Here is a 23,108-nt window from a genome sequence, read left to right as displayed (position 1 = left end):
CAGGGGAATCGCTTGAACCCGGGAGGCTGCAGTGAGCCAAGATCGTGCCACTACACTCCAGCCTAGCGACAGAACAAGGACTCCGTCTCAAAAAAAAAAAAAAAAAAAAAAAAGCAAAGAGTATCTGTCATCAGCAGATGTGCATTACATGAGAGCTATATAATGTTCTTCAGGCTGAAATGAAACATTATCAAATGGAAAGTCTCTTTATTTTTCCTATTGCTCTGAATCCAAAATAGTAAATAGATACAAACATAAGACTAGTTCTTTCCTCCAACTAATTTCCTTAAAAGATAATTGATCAATATGGGGTTTATAAAGTATGTAGAAGTAGAAAATTTTAAAAGACATGTTACGAGGCAAAGTAAATGAAATTACACCCTAAGGTTATGATTTTAAAGTGGAAAGTGGTAAAACTTTGATTCTAAATAGACAGATATATTAAAGATGAGTATCATTAGCCCTACCTAGAGCAATGGCTTTAAAACAAACAAACAAAAAAGTATAGCTTAAAAAGCCAATAAGGGGCCAGGTGTGGTGGCTCATGTCTATAATCCCAGCACTTTGGGAGGCCAAGGCAGGAGAATCACCTGAGGTTGGCAGTTCAAGACCAGCCTGACCAACACGGAGAAACCCCGTCTCTACTAAAAATACAAAAATTAGCTGGGTGTGGTGGCACATCCCTGTAATCCCAGTTACTTGGGAAGCTGAGGCAGGAGAATCCCTTGAACCCAGGAGGCGGAGGTTGCAGTGGGCCGAGATTGCGCCACTGCACTCCAGCCTGGGTAAGAAGAGTGAAACTCTTTCTCAAAAACAAAAACAAAGCCAATAAGGAACCAAAATAAAATACTAAAAAATATTCAATGAACCCAAAGTAAAAAAATAAGAACAAAAGACAACAGAGATGAATGAAAAACACGCAAGATGGCAACCTTAAACCCAACTAAATTCAATAAATACATCAAATATAAATACACTAAACACTCCAATAAAAAGGCAGAGATTGTCAGATTGGGTAATAAAAGCAACACTACATACTGTATTTTTTTGTTGTTGCTGTTGTTGTTGTTGTTGAGATGGAGTTTCGCTCTTGTTGCCCAGGTTGGAGTGCAACGGCACAATCTCAGCTTACCGCAACCTCTGCCTCTGGGTTCAAGCAATTCTCCTGTCTCAGCCTCCAGAGTAGCTGGGATTACAGTTGCCCTCCACCACGCCCAGCTAATTTCTGTGTTTTTAGTAGAGACAGGGTTTCATCATATTGGTCAGGCTGGTCTTGAACTTCTGACCTCAGATGATCCACCCACATCGGCCTCCCAAAGTGCTGGGATTACAGGCGTGAGCCACCACGCCTGGTCATACTATATTTTAGAGGTGCCCTTTTAATAGAAAGACAGAGCTTGGTTCAAGCAAAAGTTTCAAAGTAAAAGGGGAAAAGGTATACTATACAGACATTAATCATTAAGAAAGCTAAAGTAGCTACATAAACATCAAAGCTGGCTTCAAGACTAAAAGCATTACCAGATATAAAATGTGTACTCATCAGAAAGCTATAATAATGCCAAGTAAGAAACTCGAAATACATGAAGCAAAAATTCCGAGAACTAAAAAGAAAAATAGATAAATGCATAGTCGCATTTAGATGTTTTCTTTTTTTTTTTTTTTTTTTTTCTTTTTTTTGAGAGTCTCCCTCTGTCAGCCAGGCTGGAGTGCAGTGGCGTGATCTCGGCTCACTGCAACCTCCACCTTCTGGGTTCAAGCAATTCTGCCTCAGCCTCCTGAGTAGCTGGGATTACAGACGCGCACCACCACGTCTAGCTAATTTTTGTATTTTTAGTAAAGACCAGTTTCACTATGTTGACCAGGCTGGTCTTGAACTCCTGACCTCAATGACCCACCCACCTCGGCCTCCCAAAGTGCTGGGATTACAGGCATGAGCCACCATGCCTGGACACATTTGGAGAATTTAACAACTCTAAGCAATCAATATAACAAGAAAACAAAAAATTACCATTAAGAATATAGAATAGTGCCAGGCGTGGTGGCTCACAACTGTAATCCCAGCACTTTGGGAGGCCGAGGTGCGTGGATCACGAGGTCAGGAGATCAAGACCACGGTGAAACGCCATCTCTACTAAAAATACAAAAAATTAGCCGGGTGTGGTGGCAGGCACCTGTAGTCCCAGCTACTCGGGAGACTGCGGCAGGAGAATGGTGTGAACCCAGAGGGCGGAGCTTGCAGTGAGCCAAAATTGCACCACTGCACTCCAGCCTGGGCGACAGAGCAAGACTCTGCCAGGCCGGGCGCGGTGGCTCAAGCCTGTAATCCCAGCACTTTGGGAGGCCGAGGCGGGTGGATCACGAGGTCAGGAGATCGAGACTATCCTGGCTAACATGGTGAAACCCCGTCTCTACTAAAAATACAAAAAACTAGCCGGGCGTGGTAGCGGGCGCCTGTAGTCCCAGCTACTTGGGCGGCTGAGGAGGGAGAATGGCGTGAACCCGGGAGGTGGAGCTTGCAGTGAGCTGAGATCCCGCCACTGCACTCCAGCCTGGGCGACAGAGCAAGACTCCGCCTCAAAAAAAAAAAAAAAAAGACTCTGTCTCAAAAAAAATACATATATATACACACACACACACACACATATATATGTGCGTGTATATCTATATAGCACAGACAGCCCTATCCACAAGAAAAATTAGCCACATATGTAATTTTAAGTTTTCTAAGTCACATTTTTTAAAAAATCGTTTAAATAATATTTTTATTTACTAACCCAAAATATTATCATTTCAACCTACTCAGTATTTTTTACTTTTTCTTTTTTTTGAGACAGGATTTCACTCCCGTCAACCAGGCTGGCGTGCAATGGTGCAATCTTGGCTCACTGCAACCTCTTCCTCCTGGGTTCAAGCAATTCTCCTCCCTCAGCCTCCCAAGTAGTTGGAACTACAAGCGTGAGGCAGCTAATTTTTTTTTTATATTTTTTGTAGAGATAAGGTTTCACCATGTTGCCCAGGCTTGTCTCAAACTCCTGGGCTCAAGTGATCCACCCACCTCGCTCAGCCTCCCAAAGTGGTGGGATTACAGGCATGAGCCACCATGCCTGGCTGATTTTTACTTTACATACAGTCTTCTAAATCTGCTGTGTATTTTACACCTACAGCACATTTCAACTTAAGACACTAAATGCTTATCAGAAACACATAATCATTTAATTTCATAAAACTTACAACTGAAAAAGTAGACTTATGTATAAAAGTTGTTCCAACAAAGTTTTCCAGCATAATAACTGAATCAAATATTAATCATTTTCCATTCATATGTGTATCCATACTAACAAAACTGTTTTTAATGTAAATTAGTAAAATTAAATAAAACTGAAAAGTTCTTCAGTCACACCATTCAAACTGCTTTAATACTCATTTCTTTCACTAACAACCATTTCTCTATGTGTTTCCTCTTATATGAACTGTCTATTCACCATCTAGATAGCTTTAAAGAAATATTTAAATTACCACCCTAAAGTCCCTTTAATTCTATACTAAATCAGATGCTTAAACAGTATTTTACAGACAGGTTTTTTAATTCAAAAAACTTTGTGTTGCCTGTAAACTGGAGTACCTTGTATACTGTACATAATTTAATGCTGGAACTCTAATTTAAAAGGTTTAGCCGGCTGGGCACGCTGGCTCACGTCTGTAATACCAGCACTCTGGGAGGCTGAGGCAGGTGGATCATGAGGTCAGGAGATCGAGACCATCCTGGCCAACATGGTGAAACCCTGTCTCTACTAAAAATATAAAAATTAGCTGAGCATGGTGGTGGGTGCCTGTAACCCCAGCTACTCGAGAGGCTGAGGCAGGAGAATCACTTGAACCCGGGAGGCAGAGGCTGCAGTGAGCCAAGATCGTGCCACTGCACTCCAGCCTGGCAACAGAGCAAGACTCCATCTCAAAAATAAATAATAAATAAAATAAAAAGTTTATAGTTACTATACATATGTTTGTTTAATATATTTATGATTAACTTCCTACAGAACCCTCAGTCACAAATGTTTCCTATCACATTTGGGATTAAGGAAAAAAAAGAAGTAGACATGGTGAAACCTCGTCTCTACTAAAAATACAAAAATTAGCCAGGCGTGGTGGCGTGCCTGTATTCCCAGCTATTCGGGAGGCTGAGGCAGAAGAATCGCCTGAACCCGGGACGCGAAGGTTGCAGTGAGCCAAGATTGCACCACTGCACTCCAGCCTGGGCGACGACAGAGCAAGACTCCGTCTCAAAAAAAAAACAAAAAAAAACAAAACAAAAAAAACAACCTCTAGAGATACTTTTTTATATTGGGGAGGAAAAGCATTTTCTAAGAACTACAAGGTTTTAGGCATTAATAGAATATACGTATATACCCTAGAATATATATCAAGATACATGAGAACATTCAAGTTCTAGTACATAGGCTTAAAAATTATCCTCAACACTTAAAATTAAAATGATTATATCACTCCCACAGGCTTTAGAGATTATGCAGCCCAATTTGCTCATTTACATACAATTAAACCACTGTTTGGGGGGAAATCAAGGCCAGGTCTTATTTAATGTTATTTTGTCTACAGCAGTGCTTATCAAGTTTAACATGAATATACATCATCTGAGTATCTTGTTCAAATACATATTCTGATTCAATAAATCTGGGCTTGAGCTTGAAACCACATTATTAAATCCAAGAAGATGCCAACATTGTTGGTCCTCAGGATATAAGGACTAACAAGGTTCACTCTGTTTCACAAGTGTTTAGGTAAGTGCCGTTCATTTAATTTTATTTCATGTAGTTTCTAACAATATTAAAATAAAATTTTCAAGGAAGGAAAAAAGTTTTCAAGCTAAAACTGTAATGCTCTATTTTTCCTGGGAGACTGCTAATACTCTGACACAACTAGCCACTCCAGGGTTGCTATCAAGGGTTTGATATACCAAAGTTCAAAACAGTCAAGGTACAAAAAACAATCTCTACTTTAAAAAGGAAAAAGTTATAGAAATTATTTTAAAATGTTAACATGATATACAGCTAGGATTGAAAACTATTAGCTAGTTGAGCTTTATTAAACTATTAGTCTAGCTCATCCAATCACCTGGGTGAGCTTTTATGACAGTGCTGGGTCTCCCCCACAAGACCGATGCGCCCTGGGATACGAGAATTACAAGTACTGACAAAGACACAAACTTGGACTTCAATAAATTTTTTTGAAAGAAAAAAACAGCTATTAGTCAAACAGATACTACAAGAAAATATTTTAACTTATAATCTGGTCCTATAAAACATTAAGAACTTATAAAGTCAAATTTATCTCATATAAAATTAGAACTACAATGCAAATTACAAAAGCAAAAATTTTAAAGACTCCAGGAAAGGACCTATTAACAATTTCAGTTACCAAGTAGTTTCTGCATTAGCCTTGTCCCTTTCTAGCCAACAACAAAAGACCACCCTAAAATAGACTCTGAAAAATGCTTTAAAGAGGGCAGATGCAGTGGCTCATGCCTGTAATCCTAGCAGTTTGGGAGGCTGAGGTGGGTGGATCACCTGAGGTCAGGAGTTCCAGACCAGCCTGGCCAACATGGTGAAACCCTGTGTCCACTAAAAATACAAAAATTAGCTGGGCGTGGTGTCACATGCCTGCAATCCCAGCTACTTGGGAGGCTGAGGCAGAAGAATCGCTTGAACCCCAGAGCCCGGTATACGGAGGTTGCGGTGAGCCGAGATCCCGCCACTGCACTGCAGCCTAAGCGACAGAATCAGACTCTATCACGAAAAGAAAAAAAACAAAAGCTTTAAAGAGTATATAATATCATTCATCTTCCTTCATTACTATTAAATCAGGAAACAAAGAGTTGTTTTTCCTATAGGATTCACACACTATTTTCCACTTGAAATGTACCCCGTTTCCATAGTAACTACCACTGATGTCACAGAATTTTTGCTGTTCCCACTCAAAGAACACTAAAGCATAAAAATGCCTTTATGCATTTATTAAAATAGATGAAGAAAAATGTAAAATGGTTTATAAATGTATAAATTCAAACTATTTTTCCCAAAGTTTGTCATCAAATATTAACCAGTTCTTAAAGCATACACCTGAATATAAGTGTACTTAAAAAAAAAAAACTAAAGTTAGCTGGGCGTGGTAGCTCACGCCTGTAGTTCTAGCCCTTTGGGAGACCGAGGCAGGTGGATCACTTGAGGTCAGGAGTTCAAAACAAGCCTGGCCAATATGGTGAAACCCCATCTCTACTAAAAACACAAAAAAATAGCTGGGTATGGTGGCATATGCCTGTAATCCCGACTACTCAGGAGGCTGAGACAGGAGAATCGCCTGAACCCCGGAGCAGAGGTTGCAGTGAGATGAGATCACCGTGCCACTGCACTCTAGCCTAGGCAGAGCAAGGCTCCATCTCAAAAAAAAAAAAAAAAGAATACTTAAGTAAATTTAAATTTGGTATTTTAAATGAGGTTGAAATTTATGAAGTCAACTTTGTTAGCTAGTCAGGAGATTCTAGAATGAACGATGGCTCAGGGGAATTTTTTTTTAAGATTTTGGGTGTTTTGCTTGTTTGTTTCAAGATGAGGTCTTGCTCTGATGCCCAGGCTAGAGTACAGTGGCACAATCACAGCTTACTGTGGCCTTGACCCCCAGGGCTTAAGTGATCCTCCCAACTCAACTTCCTGAGTAGCTGGGACTACAGGCATGCACTACCACAGTCAACTAATTTTATTTTTTATAGAGACCAGGTCTATGTTGCCCAGGCTGGTCTCAAACTCCTGGACGAAAGGGGTCCTCCTGCCTCGGCCTCCCCAAAGTGCTGGGATTCCAGGTGTGGGCCACCACACCCAGCCTCGAGCCTCGGGGAACTCTATAATCAACAAGACAGAAATTCAGACATTCTATTCAGGTTCTGCAAGTCCTCGCATTAAGGCTCTTCATTTCCTTCTACAGAGAAGTCTTGAAGAAAATCTCACCTCAAGTCAAGACCAAAAAAAAGGGTCTTGGACTGGCTCTTTTCTGGGGGGAGATGAGGGAGAACATACTTTTGTTATGTGGACCAGATTTTTAAAGAATGAGAGCACACAATATTGAAACTTTCTTACTTTAATATTTTTTAGGTAAGTTGTTTACATCCTAGAGAAATTCCTGCATACATATACAAAAAGAACGAAACATGGTTCCTTGTTCACCAAAGTATTGTTTGTAATTACAAAAAAAAAAATTTGGAACAACCTAAATACGCATGGATAAATAAAAGTCAGAGAATTGAAATTAATGCATAAGATCTAAATATTTACATATGGATAAGCTTCCACACCAATGTGGAATGAAAAAAATTAAATCAAGCTACAAAAGAATACAGTCTGAACCACTCATCATGTTTTAAACACAACAAAATACTGTATATTATTTATGAAATAGGCAAATGTTATAAACTATTTAAAAACCAGAAAGCATACACCACTTTCAGGACAGGTGTATATCTATGAAAAAAGGGGAAAAGAGAAAGGTTATTAGGAGAACCATTCAACTGCATAGTAACATTTTATTTCTCTTTTAAAAAGGATTTGAAATCAATATGGCAAATATTATATATTAGATTAATGCAATGGCTACTTGGGTATCTATTTTATCTTTCTCTGTCATTTTTGTAAGTTTGAAATATATTACAATTGCTTTGAAACATTTTAATTTGCCTAAAAATTTACTCCCACAGGCAAGAAAACTTACATTTACTGAAATGACTCAATGAAATAATCCTCTCAACAACCCAGTAACTTAGCTATTAGTCCCATTTCAGAGAGAGGAAATGTGGATATTCAAATATTTTTTAAAAAATTATTTAAGATTCTACAGCTAAAAGGTAATGCATGCATCAAGATTTCTTTTAAACCCATGCTGTTTCCACTATACCAAACTGCTTTTCGATGTTATAGGATTAATTCTTAAACAGATCAATCATTGTTCCCCAGTGATACAGCCATAGAAAGGAGATTCAAATCAGTCCACATAATGGTGCTTATCATTTAAAATAAATCCCTAATATTAGCTAATAAATTCTTATGAGTACAAAACTACAAGTGCAGAATAAGAATGGGTTTAAAGAGCTTGTTTTTGCTTGGGAAAGGTGGATTCACTAACATCTGGCATTTGAGATTTCTAGCTCCCTAAAGTTCCACATTAAACTAGATGTTTGGGAAAAAACTAGAGTAACCAAAATAATCACAATTACAAATACACATAACCCTTCCTCACCATACATATCACAGGGTAAAAAAACTGCTCACTAAAGAAAGGTCAACACATTTGTAATTCAATTATTTATCATGGACCTATGACTGAGTTAATACTGTCAATATTGAATGAGCCATAGCCACACCGTAGAACAGTGAGTCTCACACCCACTAGAGTTTAAGAACCATCTGGGTAACCGGCTCAGAATACAGATTCTTAGACCCCACCTCCAGAGTCTAATTCAGCTGATCCATGGAGTCCAGAAATCTACATTTTTAACAAGCACCCCATTAATCAGCACCGTGGCAATTCTGACACAAGGGGTGAAAGGTCTAGAACTGGAGATGCATAAATCTTTATTCTTTCAATAGTCACTGAACACCTACAACACAGTTCTGAGAACTATAGATTCAGTAGTAAAACAAAATTAAGAACAACAACAAAAATTCTGCCCATAGGAGCTTACATCCTAAAGATAGAGCAAGAGAAAACATGTATGACATCAGCGAGTGTTAAGTGCTACAGAGAAAAAAGCAAAGCAAGCCAAGGGAAATGGAGGCAGGAGTTGTCATTTAAGACAATAGTCAGAGATAGCTTCTCCTACAAGATGACATTTGAGCAAAGAACTGAAAGACATGGACATCTGGAGGAAAAGAGGAAATATTATTAGTAACTTTCTCATCCCTCAAAATAATTTACTGTATGAAATAATTTTAGGTGTTGTAGCTTTTACTACAAAGAGTGAAAAACACAGAGTGCCTACTATGTGCCTATTATCTCTTTAAACCTCAAAATCATTTTGTGGAGTAGCTATGAGTTTCCTCGTTTCCATAAAGGAGGACACTGAAGCTCAGATTAAGCAATCTGCAAGGACACACATTTTGTAAGTAGTCAGCTCAGGATGCACAACCAGGTCTTTGTAATTGTCAAAATGCATCAACTTCCAACTAAGCCAAACTGTTAGTGTCTTCATTATCAAATGAGCATGTTTGTTGAATAAACTCAGAACTGAATTCTTATATGCTTAGTATTTCTAGAAACCTGAAAAAAGTTACCAAAAATACAAGTTGTTTATTTAAAAGGTGGGGGGGGGTTATTTATCATCTTTGTAACAAATCTTGGCATACAGCTATTTTTCCAAAAATTTCCTAGTTAATATTTATTTATACAGTCAGCAAATCATTTACATAGTCTCCCAATATTTGGGGAACAATTTTTTCTTCATAAACTTTCTAGAAGGGCAAGTGTTAAATTGCATACCTTTAAAATATAGGATGCAATAAAAGTCTATTTGCCCATCTTTGGCAAGATATGCACATATATTTAAATATAAGTAAATGTGCAACTCCCTGTTTCCTATTCACTGACTCCAACAATTCTCAGGACACCTACTATCCAATGTGTCATAAATTACGAGGAAGACCTCCCACCATACCTACTTCACACTGGTAACTAGAGAGCAAGGCACTATGCTAGACAGAAGTACAATTCAATAACAACAGTCCTTACTCTTAATAGTTCTAACACAAACAAGTATAAAAGGATACTATAATATAAAGGAAATGCTATTTGAGTAAAAAAAGCAGTCCTTTTTGGATTATCTAAACTAGGGTTATCAATAAAGACATTCTGAAGACGGCTGCATCTCTTAAGCCCTCAGGATCAGATTCAGGCTAACTTTAAAAATGTAGTCTGGGCCGGGCACAGTAGCTCAAGCCTGTAATCCCAGCACTTTGGGAGGCCAAGGCAGGCAGATCATAAGGTCAGGAGTTGGAGACCAGCCTGACCAACACGGTGAAACCCTGTCTCTAGTAAAAATACAAAAATTACTCGGGCGTGGTGCCGGATGCCTGTAATACCAACTACTCAGGAGGCTGAGGCAGAAGAATCACTTGAACCTAGGAGGCAGAGGTTGCAGTGAGCCAAGATTGCGCCACTGCACTCCAGCGTGGGCCACAGAGCAAGACTCCATCTCAAAAAAAAAATAAAATAAAACAAAAATAAAAGTATGGTCTAAGAATGCTGGACATCATCCCTGAGGAGTACCACTGACAATTTCAGAGCAGAGGAGAGAGAGATTCAAAAATGTGTTGCAGAGATAAACTCAAAGTGATGAGTAAGATGTGTAATGAGCAAATCAGATATAAGGCAATTTCAAGAGCCTGGATATAAAGTGAGAAGTCCAAAGTCAAGAGGTGACAGTAAAAATGGAAGAGCCAGTTCTTGAACATCATTCTTTGGCCTAAGGCCACAGATAACACTAAATTATTCCATATTTGTTATAAGAGACACTCACTTTTTTACATGCCTTATAAAAAAACAATTTACTACATTTCTATTTCCGGAAGTATTTTTAGTACAATGACTCTAAGAGCTTCAAGATTTTGTAGCACAGGGATCAAGAATTACTCAAAAACAGAGAAGGTTTCCTTGACTCGGGCATATAGTTTAAGCATTCTCTTTTAGGCTCAAAAACTAACTTTGTAAGAGTTGTAAAGTATCAAGCCCATAAAAGAACTATGAAATTTGGGATAGCCAGTTAGCAAGGGAATCATACACACACACACACACACACACACACACACATATACATACATACATATACACACACACACTTAAAGTTAGAATATTTAAATTTAGAATAGACATTTAGATTGAATAGGGCTACTATGACAAATTTCAAAAAGCTTTATGCCAATACTCTGGAAATTTAGACACTAAGTTCCATTCTGCCACATCTCTCTACCTCTGATGACTGTTACAGCAGCAGTTTAAAAAAAGAGAAGGCCAGGCACGGTGGCTCACGCCTGTAATCCCAGCACTTTGGGAGGCCAAGGCAGGCGGAACACCTGAGGTCAGGAGTTCAAGACCAGCCCTGCCAACATGGTGAAACCTTTCTCTACTAAAAATACTAAAAATTGACCAGGTGCAGTGGCTCACACCTGTAATCTCAGCACTTTGGGAGGCCAAGGTGGGTGGATTACAAGGTCAAGAGTCCGAGACCAGCCTGTCCAACATAGTGAAATCCCATCACTACTAAAAATACAAAAAAAAATTAGCTGGGCGTGGGGGCAGGCGCCTGTAGTTCAAGCTACTTGGGAAGCTGAAGTAGGAGAATCGCTTGAACCCTGGAAGCAGAGGTTGCAGTGAGCAGAGATCACTCCTGGGTGACAGAATGAGACTCCATCTCGAAAAGAAAAAAATTAGCCGGTTGTGGTGGTATGTACCTAAAATCCCAGTTACTCGGTAAGCTGAGGTAAGAGAATGGTTTGAACCTGGGAGGCGGAGGTTGCAGTGAGACGAGACAGCGCCACTGCACTCCAGCTTGGGCAACGACAGCAAAACTCTGTCTCAATAAAACAAAAGGTAAGTATTCACTCAAATTCCAGACTTGGCTCAATACAGACAAAATTCCTACTACAAGAGCAGCTGTGAAAAGAAGGGAATGGTGCCAAAAGAAGACAAATAAACATCCTTCCAACTAGATAAAATGTGACTAATTTGAAAAAAACAAAAAAACAAAAATAAAGTCAGAGCTTCGCACTATATTCTCCTTTTGTCCCCTCTCTAGTTTGGCAATTTGAGGGTACATGTCAGGATTCCTTGTAGTAAATAAACACACACACTCAAAAACAGGAGGAAGGAAGGAGACATTAGCACAGTTTTTAAGTTGCATTTTGAGCCCCTCAGACAGTTTTTCCAGGAATTGTCCAGTTATTTAAACCAATTCTTTGCTCTATTTGGCTACGGAAAAACAGCCCCATTTCTTTTTTTTTTTTATTAGGCATACTCTAATACCATTTGGTCTTTCAGTTGCCTCTAATTGCTTTTAAGTATTTTTTTAAGCATCTCTCTTAGATTGAAAAATTCTCAGAAATCAGGGTCAAATGTTTAAATTATGTCATTAAAAAGTTACCAAAATACTGCCTATCTTTTTATCTTCAAACCAGTGGCAAAGCCTACACTTTGCTCTCTAAAATCTAACCATTCTTCAAAGTGTGACAAAGCCTCCCTCTTCCATGAAATGTTCCTCTACAACTCTTAACACGTGGCAATTTCTACTTCAGAACATATAAGCTTAATAATAAACTTAACTCACAAATATGCATAAAGTCTCTATGATCTACACGAAAGCTTAGAGGAAGCACCTGTCCCACATTATTTTTTGTAGGTATTAGCTACAAGCAGCTCAAAAGCCCTTTTATAAGGTAGCTACACAATATGTCAACTAAAACCATCAAGGGAAAAAAGCTAATTCTTTGTCTAAGTATGGTCCTCTATTTGTCTGTCCCATTCCGGTCTCTAGTCCCAAAAGAAAACTAACCCCAGTCCCTTCATGTCCTACCCTCAAGAGAAGAGATGATAACTTTGTGCACTCAGTACGTGCCAAACACTTTAAGACATTATCTTTATTACTATTACTATTATTTTTTAGCAACAGAGTCTCACTATGTCACCCAGGCTCAGCTCCATCCTGCAGCCTCAGCCTCCCAAAGTGCTAGGATTAGAGGCACGAGCCACCACACATAGCCAAGACATTATCTTTCAATCTTAAAACTTTTCAGGTAGGTTGTTTTTACTTCAGGAAACTAAAACTTGTTTGTAGAGATCTGAACCCAGCTCCTAAGCTTGCTTCTCTTCTACCACACTACTAGGCACTAAAAAGAGATGCCCACTCTCTGACAATAAAAAGAGATAGGAATAAACAATCAATATATCATTAACAATTTAAGGCCAGGTGCGGTGGCTCATGTCTGTAATCTCAGCACTTTGGGAGGCCAAGGCAGGCAGATCACAAGGCCAGGAGATCGAGACCATCCTGACTAACATGGTGAAACCCCGTCTCTACTAAAAATACAAAAAAAAATTAGCCGGGCATGGTGGCTGGCGTCTGTAGTCCCAGCTACAAGGGAGGCTGAGGCAGGAGAATGGCGTGAACCCAGGAGGCGGACCTTGCGGTGAGCCGAGTTCATGCCACTGCACTCCAGCCTGGGCAACAGAGCGAGATTCCGTCTCAAAAAAAAACAATTTGAAACAATTTTTTTTTTTTTTTTTTTTTTTGAGATGGAGTTTCACTCTTGTCACCCAGGCTGGAGTGCAACAGTGAGATCTCGGCTCACTGCCACCTCCACCTCCAGGGTTTAAGTGATTCTCCAGCCTCAGCCTCTGTAGTAGCTGAGATTATAGGCGCTAGCCACCAGGCCCACCTAATTTTTGTATTTTTAGTAGAAATGGGGTTTCACCATGTTGTCCAGGCTGGTCTCAAACTTCTGACCTCAGGTGATCTGCCCACCTTGGCCTCCCAAAAGTGCTGGTATTACAAACGTAAGCCACCACACCTGGCCTAAAACAACTTTTTAAAAGTACTCCAATAGCACGCCTACAGACTAACAGACTACCACTAATACGTTCAAAAAAATTGCCAATTTATTTAAGAAAAACACAAAAGAAACCAACACACACAATTCTCACCAAAAAATACAAAATTAAAAAGCAAATATGAAAAATAATTTCCTGCATGCAAACAGGCTTTTATAAAACAATAAAGGAAATACTGAGAAATGCTCAAAAAATATTAAAAAGCAATTAATAAAAAGAATTCAGGGCACAGTAGCTGAATACTGGGCACAGTAGCTAACACCTGTAATCCCAGCACTTTGAGAGGTGAAGGTAGGAGGATCACTTAACCCCAAGAGTTCGAGACTAGCCTGGGCTACATACTGATACTTCATCTCTAAAAAAGTAAATTAAGTAATTCACATTTTCAATTACCATATTACTATTCCAACATTAACTACAATCAAAAATTTGCAAATTAAACTAGTACTATGCCCATTTTTACCTATACGTTGGCATTTATTTTTAATTAACAACACCCACCGTGAACAAAGGTACTTGCAAACAAGCACAAACCTAACCCTCATGAAGAACAAATGGGTAAAACCTTTCTGAATGGATCTAGCCATGTGTGGCATTACTCTTGAAAATGTACATGCCAGACCGGGTGCGGTGCCTCACGTCTGTAATCCCAGCACTTTGGGAGGCCAAGGTCGGTGGATTACCTGACGTCAGGAGTTCGAGACCAGCCCATTTTTAGTAGAGATGAAACCCCATCTCTACTAAAAATACAAAATTAGCTGGGCATGGTGGCACATGCCTGTAATCCCACCTACTTGGGAGGCAGAGGCACGACAATCGCTTGAACTCAGAAGGTAGAGTGAGCCGAGATTGCTCTACTGCACTCCAGCCTAGGTGACAGAGTAAGACTCTGTCTCAAAGAAAAAACAATTTTTTTTTTTTAGTAGACACGGGGTTTTACTATGTTGCTCAGGCTGGTCTCGAACTCCTGACTTCGTGATCCACCTGCCTCAGCCTCCCAAAGTGCTGGGATTACAGGTGTGAGCCACCACACCAACCAATTTTTTTTTTTTAATTAGCCAGGCACGGTGGCACACACCTGTAAGTCCCAGCTACTCAGGCGACTAAGGCAGGAGGTTCACTTGAGCCCAGAAGGTGAAGGCTGCATATTTGAGACCCTGTCTCAAAAATAAGTACATAAATAAAAAATAGAAAGTGCTGCTAAAAAGAAAAGAGCAATTTGTGAAGATGTTATTAATAGCCATCTTGAAAAAAATCTAAGAACAGGGGTGTTTTCCCGTCAAAACTTCTCTCAGATTTGTCATTTAAAAAAATCAAGACCAGAGGGTGGCTCACACCTGTAATCCCAGCACTTTGGGGGCCGAGGTGGGCGGATCACCTGAGATCAGGAGTTTGAAACCAGCCTGGCCAACATGGAGAAACCCTGTCTCTACTAAAAATACAAAAATGAGCCAGGTGCGGTGGTGGGCGCCTGTAATCCCAGCTGCTCGGGAGGCTGAGGCAGGAGAAGCACTTGAACCCGGGAGGTGGAGATTACAGTAAGCCGAGATCACGCCATTGCACTCCAGCCTGGGAGACAGAGTGAGACTCTGTCTCAAAAAAAAAAAAAAAATCAGGCCGGGCGCGGTGGCTCAAGCCTGTAATCCCAGCACTTTGGGAGGCCGAGGCGGGCGGATCACAAGGTCAGGCGATCGAGACCACAGTGAAACCCCGTCTCTACTAAAAATACAAAAAATTAGCCGGGCGCGGTGGCGGGCGCCTGTAGTCCCAGCTACTCAGGAGGCTGAGGCAGGAGAATGGCGTGAACCCAGGAGGCGGAGCTTGCAGTGAGCCGAGATCGCGCCACTGCACTCCAGCCTGGGCAACAGGGTGAGACTCCGTCTCAAAAAAAAAAAAAAAAAATCAACCCAGCCGGCACAGTGGCTCATGCCTGTAATCCCAGCACCTTGGGAGCCCAAGGCAGGCGGATCACTTGTGGTCAGGAGTTTGAGACCAGCCTGACCAATGTAGTAAGACCTGTCTCTACTAAAAAATACAAAAATTAGCCAGGCATGGTAGTGGGTGCCTGTAGTCCCAGCTACTTTGGAAGCTGGGGCAGGAGAATCGCTTGAACCCAGAAGTAGAGGCTGCAGTGAGCCAAGTCGGTGCCACTGCACTCCAACCTGAGCAACAGAGCGAGACTCGATCTCAAAACAAAACAAATCAATCAATCCCTGGCCCAGCAGGGTAGTGCAAGCCTGTAGACCTAGCCACATAGAAAGCTGAAGTGGTGGGGGCGGAGGGCACACCCCAGAAGTTCAAGGTTGCAGCAAGCTGTGACAGAGCCACTGCACTCCAGCCTGGGCAACAAGACTAGCCCCTATCTCGGGGGGGTGGGGGGGATGGAATTAAAGAAAAAAATATAAAAAGATAAAAAAAGATTAGGAAATGGCAAAAATCAACTCCCCAATTCTGATAAAGGTAAAATTAAACCAACTTTTGGCATCCCACAAATTCATTCATTGAAATGTTTAAAAAGCTCCCCATTTACTGCGCCAACTTTCCTCCTTTAACGAGTTTCTTTATAGAAGGCTTTCAAATTTCTAAAGTGCATTTATAGGTTTTACCTCTTTAATAAAAAAAAAAAAAAAGAAAGAAAGAAATGGCTGGGTATGGTGGCTGATGCCTGTAATCCCAACACTTGGGAAGCCGAGATGGAAGGATCACTTAAGTCCAGGAGTTTGACACTAACCTGGACAAGACAGGGAGACCCCATCTCCACAAAAAAATTTTAAAACTTAGTCAGGCATGGTAGTACACTCCCGTAGTCTTAGTTACTCAAGAGGCTGATTCAGGAAGACTACTTGAGCCAGGGAGGTCAAAACTGCAGTGAGTGGTAATCACGCCACTGCACTCCAGCCTGGGCAACAGGGCAAGACCTCATTTCAAAAAATAGAAACAAAACAAAATTGAAAAAAAAAAATCACTATAAGTTTGCTAGGGTAGATATTAACCACTGGGAAGGGGAAAAAAATGTTACAGAAAAACATTACAGACCCAGGCAGGGTGCAGTGGCTCATGCCTGTAATCCCAGCACTTTGCGAGGCCAAGGCGGGTAGATCACCTGAGGTCAGGAGTTCGAGACCAGCCTGCCCCACATGGTGAAACCCCGTCTCTACTAAAAATACAAAAATTAGCTGGACGTGGTGGCAGACGCCTATAGTCCCAGATACTTGGGGGGCTGAGGCACGAGAATCGCTTGAACCCATGAGGTGGAGATTGCAGTGAGCCAAGATCACGCCACTGTACTCCAGCCTGGGTGACAAAAGGAGACTCTGTCTCAGAATGAATGAATGAATGAATGAATGAATGAATAAATAAATAAATAAATAAATATAAAACATTACAGACCTAGTATTAAAACCCAAGTCTCCATTCTAAATCCATTTCAAAAGTCATAGGAAGTTTACAGAACTAAAGTTAAAATGTTAAAGATGGATGTAGCTCTAATCACTGTCCATGACTCTATTCTAAAGGATTAAATGAAGGGAAAAATAAGGTTTTATGAGATTCACTGTTAGTACGGTTTCAAGTTAATAGGGTTTGTTTTTGTTTTTTTTTTTTTTTTTTTGGCAATCCTGTGCATAACAGATCCAAGTTAGATTTTGCAGATTTACTGTTTGAAAAGCCAATGCACTATACAGTCAAGTCAGCCCTCCATATCTATGGGTTCTACATCCATGAATTCAACCAACCAGGAATAGAAAAATTCTTTAATTGCATCTGTACTGAACATGTACAATTTTTTCTTGTCATTATTCCCTAAGCATACAGTATAACAATGATTTACATTGTATTAGGTATTACAGTCTAGAGATTAAAGTATATAGGAGGATGTACATAGGTTCTATGCAAATACTATACCATGTTATACCAGGGACTGGAGCATCCTTGAATTCTGTCATCAGAGGAAGGTCCTGGAACTAATCTCCCATGGATACCAAGGGACAAGCATACTTGGAAACTGCTGTAACTACTCACATGAAATCCTATAATTGAAATAAACAATTCCAGAAGAACTACCTTGCCCCCAGGATTAAACTGTCTAAAATGCACGTTTATTAAAATGAAGATAGCTAAGAAGCATGAATATATAATCATATCTTATGTTAAAAACTGAACAAACACCTTCCAAGTTGCCTATTTTGAAAATTACTTTTTAGTTCAAAGGTTCATCTTAAATAACCACCCGTTATAGTAACCACCACCTCCAACAGACTATTTGGCACTGGGTTAAGCACTTTTAACACATTTGATACTTACAATAACTCTATCATGAACATATTATCAACATTTTACAGCTAAAATTTAAAATTTGCCTACCACCCTTGCCCAAACTAAATCTCTGTCCACATTACAGGAAAAATTATAACTTTTTATTGCAAATATACACGTTATATATAATAGCATAATAACACAAGTAGCCACACTGGTACATTGTTACATATATGTTACTATGCCTTAAGACACTTTTACAAACTGTAAAGCACTACAAAACACTTGTACCCTATCATCTGTTTCCCACGACAGCCTTGTTACAGATTATCACTACTGTATGAGGGCTCAAGGCTCAGAGAGCTTAAGTGAAATCACTCATTTGACTCCTCGTTCTTTTCCCACTACATTATATCCTCCTTATGATTAAAGACGCATTGCCACCACAATCAGAGCATCTTTGCAATGCTGCCACAATCAGAGCATCTTTGCAATAAAAGATAAAATGTACTAGAGATCCTAGATAAGTATCTTTCACCAGTTACATACTTCTCCAACAAGTTATTACAGTTACCCGCCAGCAGGATATCCAGCTAGCCTCTAAGTGGTTGTTTGGGTGCCAATTATAAAGTTGTATGAACAAGAGTTGTATGAATACTACTTTTTATTAAGCTAGTAGCTTAAGCAAGGGAATCCCCTAGATTCTACTTGTACTGATCAGAAGACCAAATCCAAGATCAATCAAAAGTACATACTATCTTCTCGGGAAAACAGAGGATGTTAGTCTTTTATGACTTGAAAGTTGTTTCTAGTAACTATCATCAGACCATACACCACACAGCATTTGTCTCAGAATAGGTAGTGAAGGTGGCTACTTAAATACACATATTTTTACAAAACTGTATCCAAGTTTAGCAATATGTGTGTACACCCAAGCACATAGAGACATGTTCCATAACTTAGAAAATCATTTGTAAAAGTTATTTTGGCCTTGCACTTCTGAATACTTCATGCTTCTCCATGTCCGTAACAGAATTGTTCTACTTCCTTTACTAATTGTTCTACTTCTTTCTATAATACCTACCAAGTGTTATCCTAATGCCATCATATTTTCAGGTTGGTATTTTCTTCCTGCTATCCTTTTTTTTGGGGGGAAAGAATTTTGCTCTTGTTGCCCAGGCTGGAGTGCACTGGCATGATCTCAGCTCACTACAACCTCTACCTCCCAGGTTCAAGCAATTCTCCTGCCTCAGCCTCCCGAGTAGCTGGGATTACAGGCATGTGCCACTGCAACCTCCACCTCCCAGGTTCAAATGATTCTCCTGCCTCAGTCTCCCAAGTAGCTGGGATTACAGGCATGTGCCACTGCAACCTCCACCTCCCAGGTTCAAGTGATTCTCCTACCTCAGCCTCCCAAGTAGCTGGGATTACAGGCATGAGCCACCACACCCGGCTAATTTTGTATTTTTAGTAGAGACGGGTTTTCTCCATGTTGGTCAGGCTGGTCTCAAACTCCTGACCTCAGGTGATCCACCTGCCTCGGCCTCCGAAAGTGTTGGGATTACAGGCGTGAGCCATCACACTCAGACTGCTATCCATTTTTAAAGCCGTAGAGAAAGCCCTCAAGTGTTCTGTATCACGCGTGGTGTGGAGGACTAACGGATAGGAAGAAACCAACTAGAGTAATGAATTAACCGTGGAATCAAGTTCAGTTATTCTATGTTCACATCTACATTCCTTAAAGTAAATGACTCGCAAATTTTCGAGCAAGTAAATAATACACCTGGACTTTGAAAACCCAAAATGTCTAGAAAATCAGAATACCATTACACTTTAAAAAGAAGAAAGAAAATAAAAAAACTGCTTCACTGCACCTATCTGGAGAAAATCCTTGCTCTGTAAAGCTCTAAACCACCATTACCAAAAAAATGTTTAACTTCTACTCCTATGCCTTACATTTCTGGCTGTTAACTTTAAGAGCCTGCCAAACAGCTTTGCTGACAATTGTGTGTGTCAAACAGGTCTTCCAAATGACCGTTAACAATTTTTTAATACATCTTGCTATGAAGTTCTCAAATTTAAAAAACATATGTTGAACTTCAGCATCATCAAACTAGTTAACCAGTCTCCCCGTATTCTTAGCAGCTGCCTAATACCAACTGTGGAAAAAGCATAATTTTGGAAAAGGTCTAACAATTTCAAGAAAGTTACTTATACTTGTGAATATTCCAAAACTTTAAAGTTACAATACAGTCACAGAAAAACGAATCCTGAAATACACCTATGTGTACTTGACTTAAGGCCATAATCTTATTTTCACTCAGGGTTTCTTTTCCCTATAATATCTTTACTGTAAGGCAGCTCCTTCTCCCTAAATAATTTTGAAGTATTCCAAAACACTTTACTAAATAGATTTAATCATATCTACAGAATCCTATCAACTTTAAAAGCAAATAAAATGAGGGCTTATTGGCTTTCTAAAGATCCTACATTCCTAAAAGAATAAACACAAATCATCTTCCTAACACTAAACTACTAAAGTGACACTTGAGTCACCCCAACTTGGTGTTTGAAGCTTATTTCTCCAGGAAGCAGAGGGAGACAAATAGTTTCTACACAGTCAAAAATAGATGATTCCCTGTTCATTCACAGCCTGTTTCTTCTTACTTTAAACACAAATCCTACCAACTTCATTTAGTTTTTAACTCATTAATGAGTGACTCGGAGCAAATAAGCAGATATAGGAGCTGTTTTAGGCAATCATTTGCTAGGAATGGCTATCAAGTGAAGGTCTTCCTTCCCCGTCCTAAAAAATAAAGGACAAAAACCTATGAGTAGCAGACAAAAGCATTTATTAAATAATAAATGGTGGGCCCTATTTCAACAATAATCTGAAGAGTATCACCTCTTCTCAAGGTACCACAGCACAAAAACTTTGATAACCATAACTGAAGTATAAATGTATGTTTCTTTTCATAAGGTAAATACACAGAATATTTTGAAACTGCATCTAAAACTCTTACCTCAAAAAAAAGGAAAAGAAGAAAGAAAAGAATACACACATCTTCCCCTAGAGTCCAACCAAAAGAGCGAAATTAATCCATCCGCATTCCAAAACAACTAATTACTTAAGAAATCCAACCAGCACAGATCTAAGGCGAAGCTTCTTCTTTGGTAGTATTTTATTCTACAGAGTGCTACCATTGTACAAACAGTTCTGTCAAGTGTTTTGGTTGGCAGACAATAATAAAATAAGCTTTATTTCCTTTTCTTTCTCCCTTAGCAAAACTCCGGTCTGTCATCACCTCTGACATGCGCCAAGGACTACCGGGAATGATGAAGTATATTTCAAATAAACTTTCCTATTAAAGCGAGTCCTTGTGGTTAATATCATACCAAAATGTTTTACGTTGTATCCAGCAAAACCTTTACAGACTGTAAAAAAAGGAATCTTAAGACCCGAGCTCGTATTTAGTGTATTTAATAATAAACTCTTATCTTGGCCGTACTTACCAAACCGTAGGCTTTTACTATTTATAAGCCTTTGAAAAAACTTTACGCCTTTCTTAAGTACCATCAAAATTTTCAATCAGGATTTCATGCGATCAATTCGCACCACAGTGCGAGATCAAATGCTAAACTCCTATAAATAGGGGTGTTATGAGTGAGAGGGATACACAACACTGCGCTGCCAACGCAACTGCGTCTTCAAGGGGGCAGGGGCGCTCCTGGTACACGTACAGTAGGAGCTCACATTCAGCAAAAGCAGGGAGTCAAGGATCAGGTGACTTCACACCACAGACACTTTCAGAGTGATCAGGCCTTACTATCGTCCAAATGACTCGTAAACGGCTCATAACCCCAGTTTGACCGAAAATCTGGACTTGCACCCTAGCCACGCACAACCCGCGCGAATGGGTTCGGGAGCCGAGGAGCCCCGAAACGCGAGCCCGGGGACAGAGCCCTGGCCTGCGGACTGCGGTTCCCTCCAGGAAGGGTGTCTAGGGAGCTTTCGGACCCGGCAGCAAGGTGTCTGCTCCCCGCGCGACCTCCTCCTCCGCGGGGCCCATCGTGCCCCGGCCACCCCTTCCTCCCGGTCCGCGCGAGGGACAGCGAGCGCCCGCCAGCTAACGGGTCGCCCCGCCACGTCCGGAGCTCGCCGGGCAGAGCGGAGCCGCAGCCGACCTCCCCGCGCCCTGGGCATGCGGCCACGGCTCAAGGCCGCCCCCTAAGGTCGGGGCGGACACGGCTGCAGCCACGCGGCGGTCTGGCGGGCAGGGGGCCGGGCCGGGCGCAGACGCGCGCGCCACTGGTTCTCGCAGCAGCTACTGGAGCCGCGGCCCACGAGCAGCCCTTTCAGGCCGCGCGCTGCGGGAGCGCGGGGCGCGGCTGAGGCTAGGCCCGGCGGGCAGGCGGGGCGGCGGGAGGAGACCTCAGCCAGCCGCGGACTCCGACCCCGCCGCCTGCGGCCGGTGCCCGCGAGCCCGAGCAGCGAGCGTCCTCTCCCCACCAGGGACCCGCGGCCTCTGCCCCGCTGGCCCGTACCTAGGGAGGTCGTGGACGAGACGTGGTTAACCGCGGCGCTTGGGTCGCTGGTCCGCCGCCGGCGCCGCAGCCCCTGGTGCGGTTGCTGCCCTCGCGCTGCCTCGTCCCCCTCCGCCATCTTGTACCGATTTAAAATTAACTCCCCACTGACGTCAAACGCCGCCGCCGCTTTATCAACCTCCCGGGAGCCGGCGGGGCGGCTGGCGGGTCCTAGCGCCTCCCTCGGCCCGTATCTCCTCGCCCAGTATCTCCTCGCCCTCCCTCCGCCCCCGCCCCGCCCATCGCTCTCTCGCTCCGCCCCCGCCCTGCCCGCCCGCAGATCCGTCTCCCCGGCTCCCAGCTTCTGGTCGGACTGGAGCGGGGATGTCCCTGTCGCCGCCGTCTCACACCCCCACCTCCCTGAGCTCAGCACCACACCCCCTTAGCGCTGGGCCAGGCTGTGCAAACGCAGAAGGGATCTCCACAGAACTAAGTCCCTCCCTCCCAATTCGCTTTACATCTCTAATTGATTCGTGCGTCCTGCACGTGAGGTGGCTTTCGCACCCCTTCTCTCCTTTTCATCGCCCCCTCCTCATCACAGCCATTCCCCTCCTCTCTCCCCACCCACCCCCCAAGATGTTGCCAGCGCCGTGCTTTTCCGCTTGATCTTTTCT

General features: G+C 41.5%; 1 protein-coding gene across 10 annotated transcripts in view; it reads right to left on the bottom strand.

The window, feature by feature from the left end:
* Positions 1-22,603, bottom strand: part of ATL2 (atlastin GTPase 2) — a 79,498-nt gene extending 56,895 nt beyond the window's left edge. For 6 of the 10 annotated variants that reach the window (XM_065527168.2, XM_045369477.3, XM_045369479.3 and 3 more), the window contains exon 1: positions 22,456-22,603. Coding sequence is in view for 5 of the 10 variants with exons in the window: in XM_045369477.3 (XP_045225412.1) it covers positions 22,456-22,573 (118 nt within the window). In the remaining 5 variants the exon portion in view is untranslated. Of the gene's footprint in view, positions 1-21,423; positions 21,533-22,455 lie in introns of those variants that run through there. The other 4 variants (XM_074011956.1, XM_074011957.1, XM_045369481.3 and 1 more) reach the window with 1 other exon arrangement.
* Positions 22,604-23,108: the final 505 nt, after the last annotated feature.

The sequence above is a fragment of the Macaca fascicularis genome, chromosome 13, assembly GCF_037993035.2.
Source record: "Macaca fascicularis isolate 582-1 chromosome 13, T2T-MFA8v1.1".
Classification (NCBI taxonomy): domain Eukaryota; kingdom Metazoa; phylum Chordata; class Mammalia; order Primates; family Cercopithecidae; genus Macaca; species Macaca fascicularis.
This window is presented reverse-complemented; position numbering and strand designations above follow the sequence as displayed.